Source organism: Salvelinus sp. IW2-2015, linkage group LG5 (genome assembly GCF_002910315.2).
Source record: "Salvelinus sp. IW2-2015 linkage group LG5, ASM291031v2, whole genome shotgun sequence".
In the NCBI taxonomy this organism is placed as follows: Eukaryota; Metazoa; Chordata; class Actinopteri; order Salmoniformes; family Salmonidae; genus Salvelinus; species Salvelinus sp. IW2-2015.
Window position 1 is genome coordinate 11323437 of NC_036844.1, and position 20948 is coordinate 11344384.

General features: G+C 44.6%; 2 protein-coding genes across 4 annotated transcripts in view; both read left to right on the plus strand.

Annotated features, from left to right (window-relative positions):
• Positions 1-8166, plus strand: part of arsb (arylsulfatase B) — a 20113-nt gene extending 11947 nt beyond the window's left edge. The window contains exons 7-8 of the mRNA XM_023987472.2: positions 6850-7008; positions 7256-8166. Coding sequence (XP_023843240.1) covers positions 6850-7008; positions 7256-7524 — 428 coding nt within the window. The 3' untranslated portion in view covers positions 7525-8166. The remainder of the gene's footprint in view (positions 1-6849; positions 7009-7255) is intronic.
• Positions 8167-14676: 6510 nt separating this feature from the next.
• The window catches only part of LOC111963906 (LHFPL tetraspan subfamily member 2a protein), a 68586-nt gene continuing 62314 nt past the window's right edge, over positions 14677-20948 (plus strand). For all 3 annotated transcript variants that reach the window (XM_070443551.1, XM_023987473.2, XM_023987474.2), the window contains exon 1: positions 14677-15135. The gene's annotated coding sequence lies outside the window, so the exon portion shown is untranslated. The remainder of the gene's footprint in view (positions 15136-20948) is intronic.

A 20948-nucleotide genomic window follows, 5' to 3' on the forward strand; every position in this document is an offset into this window, starting at 1 on the left:
CACACACACACACACACACACACACACACACACACACACACACACACACACACGCCACTGGACTCTTTCAATCATTAAGGTCTGCTTGGTTCATAGAGAGATGATGTCATTCTCCTGTATGGCTGCCTGATTCCCTAACACAAAGCCCAAATCCCCTTCAGTGTGTGTGTGATGTCTATAAAAGTTTTGATTAATGCAGTGATGAAAAGGCTCCGCTCCAGATGGGGGGGGGGGCAGAGAAGTGACACAATACATTCCCTCCGAGCCAGAACGTGTGTGTGCGCGTGTGATTTCATGTTCGTTATGTGCCTGATTCAGTCTAACCTAACCTCTGGTCTGCTTCCACTCTGACTAATACATGATGTATCCGTCCACATCATTAGTGACAGCCGTCTTCCTCTTTCCCAACACTGGAATCAAATGGGGGGGGGGGGGGGGGGGGGGGGGGGTTGATCACTAGAGTAGCCACATCTCGACTCTGCTGCTCAGATCTGTAGATGATGTGTTGAGCATCAGTGAGTGATCAGGTGGCTGACTGACTGAGTGAATAAGTGACTGGACATGGGAGGAGTGACAGCCTTTACAGTCTCAGTCTCACTCTCTTCTGAAGGACACTGAGTCCCATACGCAGGACTAGGAAGTTGAATAGATGCTGATCTAGGGTCGGTTTTGTGTTTACTCCTCCTCATGGTAAAAGTTGGGGTGTGGGAGGGACAGCTGGTCCTTAATCTGTGCCTGAGGGCAACTTATACCTGGAGCCATAAGTCATCAGACCGACTCTGACAGGAACAAGACGATAAAACATGTTCAGACTGATGTATCACCTGGGAACTTAACTGCCCTCGAGCTCTCTGACTGGCCCTCTCTCTCTCTCTCTGATTCAGAGGGGTTGGGTTAAATGCGGAAGGCACATTTCAGTAGAATACATTGTTGAACAACTGACTAGGTATCCCCCCTTTCCCTTTCTGTATCTCGCTTTCTGCCTCCTTTCTCTCTCTCTCTCTGCCGTTGTCTCTCGTTGCCGCTGTCAATCTCTCTCTCTCTTTCTGTGTCTCTCTCTCTTTCTGTGTCTCTCTCTCTTTCTGTGTCTCTCTCTCTGTCCACCTCTCCCTCTTTAGTGTGTTTGAGTATGTGTTGGAGATTGGTCAGTGTGTGTGTTCTGTGTCTATGTGAGGGGATATAGACTTCTGTTTAGTCCGGGTCTGGTCAGCATCACGTTAGTGTGTGTTTATCATTGTTGCCCTTTTTTGTGTTTTCCACTCACTCCACTGGTGGTACCACCAGTACCACCTAGTACCCAGTCACCACCAGTACCAACTAGTACCCAGTCACCAATAACACCACCAGTACCACCTAGTACCCAGTCACCAATAACACCACCAGTACCACCTAGTACCCAGTCACCAATAACACACACAGTACCTAGTACCAGTCCACCAAAATACGATTGCCAATAACACAAGTACACTAGTAACCAGTCACAATTTAAACCACCAGTACACTAGTATCAGTCCCAATAACACCACAGTCACTAGTACCCAGGTCACCAATAAAACCCCAACCCAGTAAAAAAACCACCTAGTACCCAGTCACCAATAACACCAGCCCCAGTACCACTAGTACCCAGTCACCAATAACACCACCAGTACACTAGTACCAGTCCATAAACACCTACCAGTACCACCTAGTACCCCCCAAGTCACCAATACACCACCAGTACACCTAGTACCAGTCACCAAATACACCACTCAGTACCACTAGTACCCAGTCACCCAATAACAACCACCAGTACCACTAGTACCCAGTCACAATACACACCAGTACCACCTAGTATCCAGTCACCAATAACCACCAGTACCACCTAGTACCAGTCACCCAATAACACCACCAGTACCATCTATACCCAGTCACCAATAACACTCCAGTACCACCTAGTACCCAGTCACCACCAGTACACACCATACCAGTCACCACCAGTACCACCTAGTACTCCAGTCCCCCCAACCACCATAGTACCCACCTAACCAGTCACTCCCAGTCTAGACCACACCACCAAGTACCACTAGTCACCCAGTTTCACCAACCAGAGTACCACCTAGTACCCCAGTCACACCAGTACCACTGTACCAGTCACCACAGTACACACCTAGTACTCCCCCGCACACCAGTACCACCTAGTACCCAGTCACCACCAGTACCACCTAGTACCCAGTCACCACCAGTACCACCTAGTACCCAGTCACCACCAGTACCACCTAGTTTTTTTATTGTTTACTTTGTTTTCGATGCATGAATATTACATCTAGTCCTATTCCTAGTTGTTCCAGTTTCTGCTTCTGTCTTTGAGTTTGTTTTCTATGCCTCATGATAAGCTGTAGACCAATGCTAGCATCAAGACTGCACTCAATGAGCTGTATAGAGTCATGTGKAAACAAGAAAATGCTCACCCAGAGGCGGCACTCCTAGTGGCCGGTGATTTTAATGCAGGAAAACTGAAATCTGTCTTACCTCATTTCTACCAGCATGTAACCAGTACAACTAGAGGGATAKAAACTCTATATCACCTTCACTCCACACACAGAAACACATACAAAGTGTATGTGTGATTTGTAGGGGGGATTCTAGGAAATGGGTCTTGTGACTGCCGGACCCCCCACCCCGCCTTGAACCACAATGGAGCACTCTCATTCTCATCTTAAACCACTTAACATTAGGTGGCGCTAACCACTTCCTTCTCAGAGGGGTGTGGGGCCCCTGGTCAGAGGTCAGGGTGTTTGACTGTGTTGAACAAAGGGCTGTGCAGTGGAGTAGAGATCGTATTCTCTTCTTCTACACCTAGTTAGACAACAAGGGAGGCTACCTTGGCTTAACTCCCTTAAATACCCCAGACTATTTTTGTCTGTCTGTCATTCAAGCATAAATGTTTCAATCGCCAAACTGATAGGATATACAACAATCTGCTGTATGTTACAGTCCATCAGCGCTTTGATCTACTTTGTCAACTTAGGTCATCGCTTTCGCAGGAGAGTGTGAGTTAACCAGAAACATCCTTATTTGACTGTACTGTATGTGTATGTATGACATCATTGGAGTTGACCCCCTTTCTGGTGTTTCCGTGGAGATTTAGCAGCTCAGCTCATTGGTTCTTGGAGGTTCTACAGGAAACCAGCCAACTTTCAAACCCCTGATTGTTATTAAGAGGCTTTTATTGTTTTCAGAACAGAGATCTGTTGAACAGAGATTTTGAACACCGGTTCAAGGCTAGCGCTGCTTTCCTTGGCCCAGGGTGTCCCAGCCAGCCAGGCAAGGCCTCAAGCAATTGGCACATGATTGATTTATACCTGCCTTGAGTCTAGAAATTACAACACTGAGGTGCCTGGGAGGTAACAGCCATACTGACATAAGAACAGCTATACTGACATAAGCCAATTGACTTTCTGGTGTTTTTGGCTTCCTCGCTGACTGATCCTGAAGGAAATGATGGAGATTATGATACAGAGAGGAAAGCCTTCARACCGCAACAATTCAGATGTTCAGAAGAGTCATGTCAACGCAGGTAGCAGATATAAACGAGCTAGTAGCCACCATGGTGCAGTTGCGTCACCTTGCCTGAGATCTAAAGTCGCTCACAGAGTGACAAGCTATAGCTCCGTCAGTTGCCTCGTCAATCAAAACGTATGTGGCGTAAAAATAAATAAAAAACAGCAGATCAGGCTGGTCCTTCATCAGGGAGTTTGAGCTTGAACTTTTTTGTCTCCATTTTGGTCGTTGATCTCCTGGGGCTTTGGAGTGAGGGGAGCAAGCTAGTTTCTTGTCGACAAAAGCATACGTATAATCCGAGGCGCACCATATTCCTGAAAAGTTAGACCACGAATTTCACTTTGAGACTTCCTACCACAATCTACCACTGTTTCCACAGCAGGAATATGGTGCGGTTTGGACAAAAGTTGGATTCAAATGTTTATTTGACAGCGAAGGGACATGTTTCACTTCACGTCTGGTAAGTAGAGTTCCTAGAGATTCTACATATGCTTTTGTTGACAGGAAACGTTTTTTTGGGAGTGGAGCCGGCTATATTGTGGTAGGGTTCTTTTTGGTCGCCACCCACCAGAACGATGCACAACTCGGGGAGTCCAACCAATACACACCCTCTCGATGTTGTGCCCCAAAGCTATCAAACACTTAAACACTTCTTGAAGGTTTGAACGTCTCATACTATAATAACTTCTCTGCCCCATACATTCATGTCTTAATGTATTCATTCATTAGTGAGTGGGAAGTTGGAACCCTTGTTAACTGTAACCACAGTGACCAGCACACTTCTCCCTGTGCTGTCTCTAGCAGGAGACCCCACTCTCCTTTTATTCATCACATTCTAGGGATTTCTTTCCTGTCTTTCATTCCACATCCTTCTCTTTCTTGCTCTATTTGATGATGGATTCTGTGTCCCGTTTTCACTCTCTCATTCCTCTGTCAATCTCCCACCCCCTCTTTCTCTCTCCCCCTCTCCCCCTCACTTCCTCTAATTCACATTTCCCCTCTCTTTCTCTATCTGACAAGACAGATTACATCTTCCTCTTTCTCCCACTTTTCCTCTGTCGAATCCCCTCTTCTCAGTCTTTCTTTCAATCCCTCACTCCCCTCCCTCTTCCTATCTGACCGAGGGATTCCGTCTTTAAGTGCGGCAGAAAGAGTGAGGGGGTTCTCTAAATGTCTAGGCCGAGAAAGAGAGCGAGATCCTGGACTCCGTCCAAACCCCAAATCCCTCTGACTTCCCCTCTATTCCCTTTCCTCCTCCTCTCCCCCTGTCCACCACCTTCCTTACACCCTCTTTCTCCCCTTGCTCTCCTCTTCCCCCCCGCTCTCCTCTTTCCCATCTTCTCTCTCCCCCTCTTATCTCCCCCTACTCTCTCCATATCTCTCCCTAACACCCTCTCCTTCTCTTCCCTCCTTCTCTCCCTCTCCGCCTGCTCTCCTTCTCTCCCTACCTCTTCAGCCTCCTTTCTTCCTCTCCTCCTACCTCTTCTCCACCCCCTCTCCTCCTTCCTTCCCCCGTCCAATTTGGGACTGGTACCGCTGTGCAGTTGGATCCAGATGTAGAGGCCCTGGCTGTCTGCTGCACTCTGTCGTTCCTGCGGAGAGAGGGAAAATAAGACTGAAAGAGTATGTGGGGGGGAGAACAGAGTGTGAGGAGGGAAAAGGAGGMAACAGAAAAGTCTGGAACAGGCTGCTCTAGTCTCCTTAGTATTCTAAGTGTTCTCCCTAAATATGATTCAGGCTAATCCTTCATATTCATGTCTTCTATTATACAAGCCCATTACTCCTATGACCCTTGACCTTCTCACCAACTTTCACCTTCACTTCTAACATGGTGATAGGCTACATGTTCAGTTTCCACCATATTGCTTAAATCCATCCTATCCTTTGGGTTGGAGATAATGGATATAGCTGGGATGATTTGGGACTTTCCGGGCCTCTGTCTGCCTGTGAAGCACTGGCATCCTGGCACCAAACCGTAAAACTCTACCTCAAAATCACCCCAAACCCTTTCACATTRACTCAACCTCCGCTTGGCTGGATCCAATCAAATCTGCAATTCAGCCCACTTAAGAATCMGGGTGGGGGATTCAGCAGTTGTATAACTGAATGCATGTGATAACAATTAGCTTATGAGGAAAACCCACACATCATTCATAAGCGGATCAATAGATTTGAACGTCGCAATGCTAGTCATGTGGTCTGAGATGGGACGTGTTTTAAATGGCTGTCATGTTACAGCAGCGAGGGAGCCATGAAATAAGAAATGAGTTTGTGCTTGTTGCATCTCAGAGAGAGGAGAACAAGGGCTTGTGGGTAGCTACACATACAAAATGAATGTTGGGAGGGTTGTTTTTAACAGCATTAYACCGACAGCCATTCTTTTCTAAGTAGTGGAGTGTTAGCTAAAAAATAACTGGTACCTAGACTACAACAGAGCTCGCTACCAGCCTAATGTGGATTTACCTCAGGAGTGGGGAAGTACTGCTGATGTGGTGAATCTGATGAGGCAAACCGAGGGCCGTTTCATCTTAACTTGAGGAGCAGTGAATCCGTTATCTGTGTAATATAAGGACTCTGGTCTCAATCCTTCTAATCATCAGTCTTCTCTCATTTTAATCAAAACAAGTTGCCGTTTCTGTTTTAAGTGAGCAAAGCTGGTACTCCGACTGCCCACTCTGCTCTACCCAGTAGCTGACCTTGGCATCAAAGGGAAGGGCGYATTCTTCCCAGTCCGACCCCAGAAATTGTGCAAGTCCAGAGAGATCTCACACCTTGAATTCCACATTTTAGCCAACGTTCAAGTACAAAACCCTTCTCCATTCCTGCTGCTTCATTGTTTGGCCTGCGGGGAAGAAAGAGCTCTTTCTCATTGCTCTGTTTATTTTCACACATCTTTCTATACGGCCTGCCTAGCCCTCGTCTAGCCCATTCTCAGGTATGCTGCAGGGCTCAGTGTCTCGGCCTCTCTACTTCACTTCCTATTTAGTCTCTCTACAGTGAACGTTTTGTTTCCAGCGGTCGACCACGACTATGTTTTTCAGCAATTTCCACTTTCTCTTATTATTATACTAGAGTGTTTGGGAAATATAGATTGGCTTCCGTTATCGTCTATCCCCTATTTCACTTCTGTTGATTCTCTCTCCCTCCTCTCCAACATCTCTCTCTCCCCTGCCCTCTCTCCTTCCTTTCCCCTCTCTCCTTCCTTTCCCCTCTCTCCTTCCTTTCCCCTCTCTCTCTCCTTTCCCCTCTCTCTCTCCTTTCCCCTTCCTCCCGCTCTCCTTCCTCCCGCTCCGTCCTCCCTCTTCTCAGGTCCAGGCAGTGCTTCCCAGAGGTTGCCTGTGTCTAATGCTCCAGTGAGGGGTGGAGGCTCCACCTCCAACCTTTGGTCCTGGTCCAACTCAGGCTTCAACGTGTCTATCCACGCTGCCATCCGCAGCATGCAGTGGAAGCTGCTGACTGGCTACCCAGGTAACTAGCTTGTCTCTGTCAGTTATGACACCTCATAACTGACACATCATAACTGCTGGGTGTGTTTAGTCGGCGGAGGAAGTAAAGTGTGACGCCTGACTGGGTTTTTATTCGTTTTGATCTCTGTAGCATGTAGCACTATAGCATGAGGGTAGTATATTTACAGATTGTATGCGCACAGACACACGCACAGCCACACACACACGTCCCTGCTATATTTCGTATTTCTCCACCGTCCCTCCTCCAGGCTGTGACCGATGGTTCACCCGTCCAGGCTTGGAGAACAGTTCTGGAACTAACAGTTCTGGTTCTGTTAATCCTCTGAAGCCTGTGATGCTGTTTGATGTGGAGGCCGACCCAGAAGAAAGGGATGAGGTGTCTGACCAACACCCCGACGTGGTGGACAACCTCCTCAGAAGACTAGGCCACTACCTGCAGAGGTCTCAGCCAATCACCTTCCCTGATGACGACCCCAGGTGTGACCCTGGCACTGGAGCCTGGGGGCCCTGGGAATAGACACAATGGTGGGGATGATGATGACGATGAAGGAGAAGTGTAAAGTGCCAGATTCCAGCTATGAAGAGACACATGAAGAGTTTTCAAGATCTCAATGATCACTTTTCCTCCGGGAGGGTGGGTGGGTGGGTATGCTGCATCCGTATATGCGTGTGCTGTTGTGTCTGTGTGAGAGAGCCTGTCTGGTGTTTTTATTGAGTCACGTTAAAAGGTACCATTTGATGTTTTATGGTGCAACAAAACTCAAATCAGGTCATGATGTTCCTTAAATACATTTCCCTCTTAGTTGTTTTACCAGACGCTCTTATCCAGAGTGATTTACGGTAGGAATTAGGGTTAAGTGCCTCAAGGGCACATCGCCAGATTTTTCACCTAGTCGGCTTCGGGGATTCGAACCAGCAACCTTTCGGTTACTGGCCCAACGCTGTTAACTACTAGGCTGCCTGCCGAATAGAAGCTAGTTTTGATGTATTTCATGGGTGGTCCAAGCAGGGAATACACGGTACCCTTCAAAGTGAAGATGTTTCAAAAGTTACATCTGACTGTGCACTTCTCACATCAAAGAAACCTTTTCATGTACAATAACTACTCCATTATGTGTGCAGTAAAAAAAAAAGGGTTAATAAATATTTTGTAACACTTCATTAGTGCCTGAATGAATGTGACGTGTTTACTGTCCCTGTAGTTCATTAGGTAAGTTGAGTCGTTACGTCAACAGGGCTCAGCTACCACATGTCGCTGATTCGTCAGAACCCCCCTAATGCTTCAGGTATTGCCACCAAAGCTCCAGTCCCCTCCTGTGTTGGTGTCAAACAGGGCCGTCAACAGGAAGAAACCKACGGGCTTGTTCAGCCCCATACTTAGATGGTGAGATCATGGTATCAGCAACAGCTGGGTTGCGGGTTTGGTTCCCACTTTGACTTATCCCTGAATGTATGATTTATCGTGTGAATGTGTTTCGTGTAAGTGGGTTTGGATATAAATACTGGTATGTGGTAACAGTAAGATCCTTTCGCTAGTTGTATGACTTAGCTTCGTGTAATAACAAGCATATGATTGGGGTCAGTTAACTCCTGCTGTGGTTGTCTTAGGAGTTTATAAATAGGTGCTAAATGGGTTAGGAGTATTTCAGGGGTCAGAGGTTAGAAACATGAGGAATGTCCCAGATCCTGCTAGTATGGCCAGAGACATAACATCCACGCCCCAATCACACACACACTGTCTGTCTCACTATCGGAGAGCGGCCTTGTYTGTGTGATGTTTGGATTCACTTGACGTTCTAACTCTGTGCTACTAGGTGTCTAAAGAGAATATGGTTCAACGAGCCAATGATATATTAACATGTGAGACCCTCTCAGCGTAATATCGTGTTAATATGTAGTACACTTGTTAGTGCAGAAGGACAAACCGATGTACACACATTCCCRCCAGTGACCATTTCCATCTCTAAGAAACGCATTTCCTCTACAGACACTTTATGACCCCGCCCTTTGACCTCCCTCCGGCCAGCAGCATGCTGGGTAGTCACAGGAAACGCCACCTGCAGAGGGCCGACGGCCTGGTCACCAACGTGACCGTTGACACTTGGCCTGTCATGTGAGCTGATTGACCGCAGGAGAGGGACAAACTGTACCGTTAGTGACGTTTAGGAATCACAAAAGATGACAGTTGCATGGCCCGGAWTTTTACCACATCAATATATCCTTTGTCAAAGAGTAAACGGAAGAATGTATTCAAATATTCTGTATGTCAGAAGGGAGACGCACAGCACTTTTGGTGGCTAAACATTGGTTTAGTTTAGAGTGTAGTCCTCCCACGTATCTCCTCAACATTCCCATTACTCCAATTTGACACAGCAGCAGCAGGCCTGTGATATCACTAACTACAGCACTAACCACAACCCCCTTTTCTCTCTCACACACATCTCACTCCTAACTGTGCTGTTTACTCCTCACTTCTTTCATCCCTTTCTCCCTTCATTCATTAAGCGCCTTTTTAACTGTAACTCTACCTGCCATTGTGTGTGTGAGAGTGAAATGGGGTATAGCGCCAGAGTGTGTGTCTGCTTTTCACAGCCGACACTCATTACTGCGAACAACTGGCAGAATAAAGGTGAAGGCCTCCTGTAGTGCAGCGGTCTAACATAATGACCACACCGCTCGCATTACAAAAATAAATGTACACACGGGAACTTTACATACGCTTAGGTTGGAGTCATTTAAAACGTGTTTTTTATCCACTCCACAAATGTCTTGTTAATAAACTATAGTTTTGGCAAGTAATTTTTCCAACAATTGTTTACAGACAGATTATTTCACTTATAATTCACTGTATCACAATTCCAGTGGGTCAGAAGTTTACATACACTAAGTTGACTGTGCCTTTAAACAGCTTGGAAAATTCCAGAAAATTATGTCATGGCTTTAGAAGCTTCTGATAGGCTAATTGACATCATCTGATGTGCTGCAGGAGGGACTGGTGCACTTCACAAAATAGATGGCATCATGAGGAAATTATGTGGATATATTGAAGCAACATCTCCAGACATCAGTCAGGAAGTTAAAGCTAAATGGACAATGACCCCAAGCATACTTCCAAAGTTGTGGCAAAATGGCTTAAGGACAACAAAGTCAAGGTATTGGAGTGGCCATCACAAAGCCCTGACCTCAATCCCATAGAACATTTGTGGGCAGAACTGAAAAAGTGTGTGCGAGCAAGGAGGCCTACAAACCTGACTCAGTTACACCAGCTCTGTCAGAAGGAATGGGCCAAAATTCACCCAACTTATTGTGGGAAGCTCGTGGAAGGCTACCCAAAACGTTTGACCCAAGTTAAACAATTTAAAGGCAATGCTACCAAATACGAATTGAGTGTATGTAAACTTCTGACCCACTGGGAATGTGATGAAATAAATAAAAGCTGAATTAAATCATTCTCTAATATTATTCTGACATTTCACATTCTTAAAATAAAGTGGTGATCCTAACTGACCTAAGACAGGGAATTTTTACTAGGATTAAATGTCAGGAATTGTTAAAAACTGAGTTTAAATGTATTTGGCTAAGGTGTATGTAAACTTCCGACTTCAACTGTACATGTTATTCAATCATTGCATACAAACTGCTCGCTCGCGCGTGTCTACTTAGCCAGGCGCTAAAATAGAACTTGGTTCTATTTGTYASATGARGCGCTGCAAGTCCCACCTCTCCCATCTCCTCCTCATTGGTTTTTAGGGGCATATACCCACGTTGGGGATTGAAAGATGAACTGAGGTCCACACTCCAGACCAGTTGGTGGTGGTAATGCACCTTAAAGTTGGTTGCCCACTGTCATATAAAGTCCAAATAAGAAGTCTGACGGAGGAGAGATTACTGAAAATGAACTCGGTTTACCCTTTTATCTGTGGATTAATAACAACCCAATGTTTATCCCAGGAAAAATTWGCTAGCAACAGCAAYCTAGCTAGTTAAATTGCCATGAATGTTTATTGCTTTTCGACCTGTCCTCAAATTAATATAGTTGGTTCCGAGTTTGTTTTGATGTTTCAACATGRYTGTCTTGATCGCGTCTGGTGTGGATAGACAAAATCAACGTGCGCACACCCAGTCTAGTCAGCAAGTAAGGCACTGCATCGCAGTGCTAGAGGTGTCACTACAGACCCGGGTTTGATCCCGGGCTGTGTKCCAGCCACCCGGAATGTCATTGTCCGTACGGGAGTTGCAGCGATGGGACAAGACTGTAACTACCAATTGGAGATCATGAAATTAGGGAGAAAAGGGAGTAAAAAGTACAACAACAAAAAATAACAAAGATTAAGAATGTAGCAAGACAAGAGCGTTGTCGCGTTCTGCATGCTTGGGATTTTCCAAGACCGGCGCGGGATTCTGTCTGCTGCTCTCACAAAGGTCACAGGTCATCTTCATGGTTCCTCTCATTACAAACCACCATACTGAAGCTAATAGCTTTGGACTGAAGAGTTGAGGTGGGACATGACATTTGAAAGTAGACTCTGCTCGTCCCAGACTCACTTGTGAATATTGTTACAAAGAGTTCATCAGTAGTTTGGTCTGATTTCACATCGTATTTTACATACAGTTAGTAAGTTTTCCAATTCCTGGAAATTCACTAATAACCATACTGCAGCGAATAACATTAGTCTACCTAAATCTTCTGCAGCATTAATTGTACATTTGACTCAACATTTGCTCTGTTTTCTGATGTGAAGAGAATAGTTCATTGAAGTTGATGACATACATTTTTTGTTCAGGTGAACTTCAAACCACAGGTAGGAAAACATTTGACACTTTATATGACACGTGTCAAACAAGGCAGAATCTGGCCCGTGACACATTTCTATCAGGCGCACGCAATGATTTGTATGGAAATGACATTAAATTATCTGGCAARAGCTCTGGTGGACATTCCTACAGTCAGCATGCCAGTTGCACACTCCCTCAAAACTTGAGACGTCTGTGACATTGTGTTTTGTTACAACTGCACATTTTAGAGTGGCATTTGTCCCCAGCACAAGGTGCACCTGTGTAATGATCATTCTGTTAATCAGCTTCTTGATATGTCAAGATAACATGGATTATCTCGGCAAAGGAGAAATGCTCACTAACAGGGTTTTTCTGTGAAAAATGTCTGGGATCTTTGATTTCAGCTCGAGAAACATYGGACCAACACTTTACATTTTGGGTTTATATTTTTGTTCAGTGGACATTATAAAGGGACATATTTTTCAGAATAAAACAATGGACAGTTTGGGTGGCAGTTGTATGCACTGTTTTTTGTTTAAAAAAAAAAACATAATAGGCTATATCTGGGCTGTGAATTTGTTTTTTTTTCAATATGGCCCTTGAGCTGATTAAGTTTGACACCCTTGTTATACAGGAACTAGCTTTCCCCTAAACAAAAACACAAAGCCCCTCCCTCATCTCCTCGTCATTATGAACAAGTGTTTCTCCACAGTGTCGTCATAGTCGGTCTCCTCCCCTCAGTGTCTTTGTTTCACACTGTGCTGCTGGCTGCCTTAGGGTGTGATAAACACACGTCRCTCCAATGTGGCCTTGCTGAATCAACCCCATCTGATTCACCCTGGCACACACATACACACAGAGTCACACACACACTCTCTCTCTCTCTGATGTAGGCCCACCACTCACGTTTGTTTTATCAGCTGTGGTAATGCTAAGCCAGAGCTCAGATCCCCCTCCTCTGCCCCGATGCCCCTGATAGARATGACAGTYGCCTTCGTTGGCCTCGCCAGTGTCAGACTCAGATGTTTCCACGATGACTTCATGCGGAGTAGAATGTGTGCCGCACCTTGATTCTGTTCTGGAATGTCCACAAGGATGAAATCCACCAGCCTGGGGAAGTTCTCAGCTCTCATATAGCGAAGTCAGACTGGGAGAGGAATTCCAAAGAATATTTGTGTGTGTGTGTGTCTGTGCAGCCTGCCTGCCTATGAAAACATATCAGAAATCCTTTACTGACCAATGCAGTCAGGAATGTGTTGGACCTTGAGCCTCACTCGCTCGTAGGACTAGCGCTCATCACACCCAACGCTCAGAAAACTTTATCCTACAGATCCATCAACTGGTTTACACGCACGCACTCACACACACACACACACACAGGGTTGGGGAGTAACTGATAACATGTAATCTGGTTCTCACACACACAGGGTTGGGGAGTAACTGATTTCATGTAATCAGTTACATGCAATCTGGTTACAAAAAACAAATCAGTTACATTACCAGTAAAAAATATTGTAATTAGATTACAGATACTTTTGAAACACTAGATTATTACTTCTTGGATTACTATTCAATTCAGAAAGGATGTTTGCAAAAAAAATACATTGACACTTTTCTGTTTTCTCAATGACATTCAGTTAAACATTGAAAAAAGGCACAAGTTTAAGTTTGTTCCACATGAGCAAGTCTGAGCACAAGTCAGAGACCACTATGATGACACACCAAACACATTTGATGGATTATTTTTGTCTTCTTCTAATGCCTCTTAAATGGAAAGTAATCCAAAAGTAACTGAAAGTAATCAGATTATGTCACTAAATTTGGGTAATCTAAAAATTCCATAACTGATTTCAGTTTTGTACAGGTAACTAGTAACTGTAACAGATTACATTTAGAAAGTAACCTACCCAACCCTGCACACACACATGCACAAACACACACATCATTGTGTAAAACAATAGTTATTACCAGCAGTAAGGCTTTTTTAGGAAGAGGAACTTGCTCAGTGCTAGGTCGTCCAAGCCCTCCAGGTGTGTGTGTGTGTGTGTGTGTGTGTGTGTGTGTGTGTGTGTAGTCATAACAAAGACACAGAGCTCTGCTCCACTGTAAACAAACCGAGCTGGAGACAGCCCACTGCCCTTATCTCTCTGCTGTCACAAGGACTGTGTCAAGAATGCCCTTGATGTGTGTGTGTGTGTGTGTGTGTGTGTGTTAACTTCTTCATCAAAGTTACACCAAAAGTGCCACTTTTTGGTGGTTTTATTTCAAGCTATTTTGAGGGTGTTGTTTTTTTTCATCAAAAGAAGATTTTTTTTTTTTAAAGGAAACTACTCAAAGTAGCTAACTATAAAAACCTGTCAACCATTTTAATCTGGTGATGATGGTTTTAGGATGTGGTTTCCTCAAACCTCCTTGGTTGAATGCGCTTAGTAGTAAGTCCCTGTAACAGTAACTGTTTCCCAGCTTCATTCAAATTTCAAGAAGCACAATTATACGTTTGAGAGTTCCTGGCACCAGTTGTCCCTTTCTRCAGTCACAACAGCCCATTCTCCCTGCTCCTCTGCCCTGTAAACTTCACACAATGTCAACTAATACACAAAAGCTGAACTGAGATATCTGCTATGAATGGGCTCCATCTCTCCATTCATTCTGACTAAAACACACCAGACCACCAGACAACAAACACTAGAGACTATGTGTGAATGGGAGATGGCACAGTACAACCTTTCACATAAGTCAATTAGGTTCAACAAGGATTTCAGTGTTTCCTTTTTCACTGCAGTAATACATGTAATATGGCTATGACCTCTAAATACTCTGGCTCCTCTGAAGAATGGGAAGTGTTCAACCTGAATGACATTGGCTTGTGTTGACCACACAACTGCGACATGAGTGTGCATGGCATAAGATCATGTAGGAATGGAGCAGGGTTAAAACATATGGGCACACAGAACAGGGCATACCTCCCCTCAAACATCCTCCAGTAAATCTAGAAAGTTTTAATGAAACGTAATGAAAGAGAGAGAGAGAGAGAGAGAGAGCGAGAGAGCGAGAGAGAGAGATTAAACGGTAACACGAGAATAACGTCACTCGCTCTCAGATGTAAGCAGACTGGTCCGGAGAAAACCGCTTGCGCCTCACTCATTCGTGGTCAAAGAGAGAAAGCGTGGGGTAGAAATACACTTGGACCAAGGAATCGTGTGGGTAGAGGCAGCACACGGCATTATCCACAAAGAAACGTGTAACGCAAAAAGAGTGGTTTTTAAAAAGTTATTTCCGCCAGTTGGATTTTTTTATTGAAAAGCGCCCATATTCATCGCTGGACGTTTTGCAAAACTTGGAAAACCTACCCGTAAGTAGGGAGAATGATTTATTTTGCTTTTGCCATTCAATCCGTTTTTCATCTATAGCCTATTCCCGTTATTCACTTACACTGATTTCATATACAATGTATTTTCAACAATGCTTAGATTACTTTAGAGAAAATGTCATAGTAAATGTAATTGTTTTCATTTGTCTGTGAGCTGCTGGTTCGGKGTTGTGGGGAAACCAGATTGACGAATAGTTTGTCAGGCAACGTTTCACATTCTACTCTCCCATTATTTTTCTGTATACGGATCTAATCAGCGCGGTGCCTATTCTCATGTTTTTACAATGTTATTATGCCTGTGTATGTATGCCTGAGAGCTATTTCAGCGGTTTCCGTCAAATTAACTGTCAAATTTACTTTGAACAAATTACACGTCAATAATAGGACACACAGAAAAGGTATATGCCTGCACAACAAAAATATTGCCCTTACAAAGAAAAGATAGCAGTTTGAAAAAGAAAAGATAGCAGTTTGAAAGTGCAGTAAAAGTGCAGTAACTGCAGTGGACTGTTGTATTTTAGATGCAGTTGATCTGCAGTTATACTGCGCTTTAACTGCAGTTACACTGCAAAATGACTGCAGTAGAAACACGTGTTATTTTGAAGGCAGTATTTGCAGCATACTCCAGTTATACTGCGCTCTAATCTTTTTTCCTAAGGGAATGAACGACATTTGATTTAAAAAACACAGCCTATTTATACCTGGCAAACATCCAACTCATAATGTAAACAAATGCAGACGGGGGAGTTGTCACTGAGGCAGAAGTAGCTTTTTTCTCTCTGACCTAGTGGCTGGCCAGTTTGGCTGATCTTAAATGGTTCAGAGGGAACTCCCTGAACTGTGATTTTGGTGGAATATCCCAACTAGAATGCTGACCTGTCAAACTGATGGACTAATTCATGCCAAACTAAAAAAAAGTCCAAAAAGGAGAGGACATATCTTTCCTAGAGGGGCTTTTGAGACTGAAGTGGTCATAAATAGGCAACTTGCTAGAGTTTTTTGTTGTTGTTTCTGACCCTACTCCCCCTTCCCCCCCTTCAAAGCAACAACCTGAGAACATATCCCACCTGTGTGCGCGAGCGCGTGCACTTCTGTAAGCCTATGTGTGGGAGAGCCCTGGGGGGGAAGAAATATTATATTACTGGCTAAGGTGAAGCCTTTGGACCCCTGTATTGTCAACCTCATAATAGCAGTGATATAGAGATTGTGTCCCATGAAAACCATCTCATATATGAGATCTGCTATATAGGCCAGCCTGGCCCTCTCCTCTTTCCTTAGTTAGCCAGCCCATAGCTCTGCAGGGGGAGTTGGCTGCCAATACAATTGTCTAAAGAKRCCAAKCTGAAATGCTGCAGTAAAATATTGATTTGTGTGAATAGTGGATGTGGCACTGTGTTGAATGAGAATGCTTGTTGTTGTCCCAAGGCTCAAGCCATTCAAGGAGTGTCTATAGCAACAGTCGGTAGGGAATCAATAACTATTCACCTAAGAACAAATAAAATAAAATAAAATTGTATTAGTCACATGCGCCGAATACAACCTTACACTGAAATGCTTACTTACAAGCCCCTAACCAACAATGCAGTTTAAAAAAACACAAATAAGAATAAGAAATAAAAGGAACAAGTAATTAAAGAGCAGCAGTAAAATAACAATAGCGAGGCTATATAAGGGGGGTACCGGTACAGAGCCAAAGTGCGTGGGCACCGGTTAGTCGAGGTAATTGAGGTAATATGTACATGTAGGTAGAGTTATTAAAGTGACTACGCATAGATAATAACAGAGTAGCAGCAGTTCTAGTCTTAGTGTGAAGTTTCTCTCTGTTACTTTTCTATGTTTCCCGTCACAGTACTTGCATGAAATACCCAAGACACATTTAGAAAGAACGGACCTTTAAAGTAAATCGCTAAATATGCTACCATTCATTGTCACTCTATAGCCAACCCTGAATGCGTGGCTGTGGCATGCTGCAGCACAGTCATTGTGTGGTCTTGGTCAGAAGTTGCCACATCATTGAATGGSGACTCACCTGTGTCTAAGAATAAAGATGGCAGCCATTGGAAYACCGGCTGTGGAGTGGAAGACTGGCTGTGGTTAATGCTGGAGAGYCGAAGCACGTGGTGTCCCTCAGAGCTCCATGTTTGGACCAATAAAAAAACCTGGAATCAAACAGGCTTCAATCATTATAGGCCTGCTGGAGAAGGCTCCACTGTTCTGCTCGGTTCAGCTCTGGCCTCAGGAAAAGGGGAAAATATCCGCTTCCTCCTGCTGGCTGCCTTGGCAGGCTAGGAGTGCAGCAGTTGCTTCGGGAAAGTTCTTTAATGTTGTTGTTTTTTTCTTCTTCTCCCCTTTGCCTAAACAGAATGGTGAATTATCAAAGAGTGGAAAAAATCTTACCAGCCTCTGCTTTRTTTGCGGCCTGCCTGGTGCTGTGAGTGCAGTTGGCGATTKTTTTAACGTCATATAAAAAAAACTCTGCGGACTTCGACTGGCAACCAGTTCATACAGACCACATAGTCTGCTCTCCAAACTTCAGCTTTTCTGCTCTTTGATGACATTGTCTAAATGTGTGTGTCATCAGTCCAGGCCCCTGAKCTCAGTTTATAGCTTTCGTCAATATGTTCCCCTTTGGCACGGCYACACTTAAAGCGACTTRCAATTGGAGGGTTTGGTGCACACCTTTTTAATGCCKCCAGTGGTCGGGCCTTTTCCAAATATAAACATTTGTTCTAATGATTAAGTTAACATCAATATTTCAAATCAAATCCAATTTTATTTGTCACATGRGCCAAATACAGCACTGAAATGCTTACTTACAAGCCCTTAACCAACAAMGCAGTTTTAAGAAGAATACAAAAAAAGAAAAGTAACAAATAATTAAAGAGCAGCAGTAAATAACAATAGTGAGGCTATATACATGGGGTACCGGTACAGAGTATTTGGAGGCGGTTCTTAGCTGAAATCAGATCCTTTCTCTATCAGTGTGTGTGTGAAACCCGAGGCTGGACCACAGGCTCGGTGTGACAGGCCTGTGAAATTGGCTGATTAAATGGAATCTGTGGGGTCAGGGGTCAGGCTGTAGTGTGGAGGCAGGGATCCACATCTGGTGTACAGTTTGGCACAACAGGACCCCACTACTCACTACTAGAGGAGATAGGCCTTATAACATGGCTGTTTGGTTTGCATCAGATTGCCTGAAGGGGAATGAAAAAGGTTGCAGTAATACGTCGTACTCGACTTTAATTCTTATTTTACCATACCAGGGTTTGTGGTTTAGAGCTGGTGTTCTATAAGAGATGCTGTTACTCAAGCAGTAGGTTAGAGTTTCTGTTTTTTTCAGTACTGGTCAGCCACTTCAACCACTGTTTGCATCATACTGCTTCAAACTAACATGTTACAGATGCAGGAGGGGGACTGAGTAAAAGAAGAGAAGTTTCACTTTCACTGATTCACTGCAGCATCTGGTTTTGACATAGTCTTTGTTTTTTTCTTTGACCCACTCTACGATATTCTTTGATGTTCGTGTGCAAGTCAGTGGGCTAGAAGCCTTTCAACAACAACCCCCAGGAACCCTCTAAGCAATCCAACACGCAAAAGGAAGATTTTTTTCAACGTCCTTTTGTTTCCCGAAGATCAGTTAATTGACAGTGAAACCACCGTAGTGACTTTGAGGAGGGCTGCGTTGGAACACGGGCAGGCGGACCTACTGACTGACTAACTAGGTCACATTACGTTAGGAGGTTTTCCGTCACAGCCTCCCGAAAGGAGACTTTGGGATTGAATTAAAAGCAGCCGCCTGTCTGTCCGAGGGCTTTTATAGACCCACAGAGAGTTGGGAGGGTTGAGAGATGCTCTCCTACAGTAGGCTCTGGATGGAAAAGTGTCACACGATTTTAGTCAGCAGAGCACAGTGGAAAAGTAGGGTGGTAGGATGTCTTTTTATTTCTGCCTAAAGTGTGTGTGTGTACACACTGTGTAAATGCTTTACAGTGGTTGTATACCGGGTCATTGCTGTGTAAAGGCCAAAGGAGTGGAAGCAGTTAAGGTGAGGGAGTTTTTCCATGACGCTCGAAAGAAGTAAAGCGTTTCTTTGTAGAATTCATCCTCCTCAGAGCCGTCTTCCACAGATCATAGTAATGTGTAGAACTGTATAGAATAGTGAATACCACATTCTTTCTCTGTCTCAGCCGCTCAGTCTCTCTTCCGCTCTCTCTCTCTCTCGCTCTCTTTCTCAGTCATGCACACTGTTAAGATTAGGCAGCGTCGGAGTGAATCTGTCTTCTCTCCTCTATTTCTCTCCCTTTCCCTGAGTGTACTTTGCTTTACACTCTTTCATACTCTGACACATTCTCCCTCCTCTCCCACCGTCCTTTGGGCTCATGTGGCTCCCGGAGATGAGGCTCTGCTGGGGGTACATCAGACACTCCCGACCCCCTCTTGGCGCCTACCGGCCCCCAGCCTGGTCCCTTTACTGGGAAACCAGCAGGGAGGGGCCCACACAATAACAAAGAACTACCCCCTCTCTCTCTCTCTCTCTCTCTCTCTCTCTGTCTCTCTCTCTCTCTCTCTCTCTCTGTCTCTCTCTTTCAATTCAATTCAAAGGGGCTTTATTGGCATGAGAAACATATGTTTACATTGCCAAAGCAAGTGAAATACACAATAAACAAAAGTGAGAAGACACAAAATAATATCAACAAAAAACAGTTGGAAATTAACAGTAAACATTACATCACAAAGGTTTGAACAAGATAAACACATTTCAAGTCTCTCTCTCCTCTCTCTCTCCTCTCTCTCTCTCTCCTCTCTCTCTCTCGCTCTCTTTCTCTCTCGCTCTCTTTCTCTCTCTCCTCTCTCTCCCTCTCTCTCTCTCTCTCTCTCTCTCGCTCTCTCTCTCTCTCTCTTCCTAAGAATAAGATATCCGGAGACTGACTGACAGGAGGGAGGGTGGGTGGGGAGGTGGGTGAGGGAGGAGGTTAGAGGGCAGGACCGGGGAGGTTCCAGTCTGTCTGGCTGAACAAGCAGAGGCGAGTTGGGGTTTTGTCCCATTGTGTCTGTCAACGGGTCAGTCTCAGGGAACTAGGGACAGACGGACATCAGCCGTTCCCAGCTGGTCTATCATAGAAATTAGATTCAGATTAGCTGATTGTATTTCCACTTTGTGTGGGAAGTAATGTGCCGATGTCTTATTTCTGCKTGTAACATGCTCAGTGTAGCCAACATGTAACATACTAGTCCGGTGATCCACTAAAACTGGTTCCCTTTTTGCCGATATGACACTTGAGGACAATGGACATTCTTTCCTTTCTGGATTCTGAGTTCCTTGTAGYAGGATCCTTTCAGCCATCCTTAGGTTGCCGTGGCAGCAGACGTTCTGTCCGGGGTTTATGGATATTGATTGGCTGGAACTCAAGTTACCCGGGCCTCGGCCTCGCAGCTGTATGCTAATGAAGAGAGGGATTACAGCCAATCAGAAACACCTGGCCCTCTGCGCCTGGTGATAAGGAGATTATCATATGGTGTGCGTCTGTTTATGAACAACGTGCTTTGACTTGGGTTTGGTACTGGTGTTGAAGATGACAGGCTACATGATTGTAGTGGTTCGTCAGGCTTTGTGATATGAATGTTATGTGTTTTCGTTCGGAGCTGGTTAATATCTGAAAGATAGAACTGTTCACTGTGGTACAGAAATCAACTCCCCCCTCCAGTAGAGGTCAAGATGTCACGTTCGCTAGAATAATTATCGGACCAAGGCGCAGCGGATGTAGAGTTCCACATAATTTATTAGAAAATTAAAC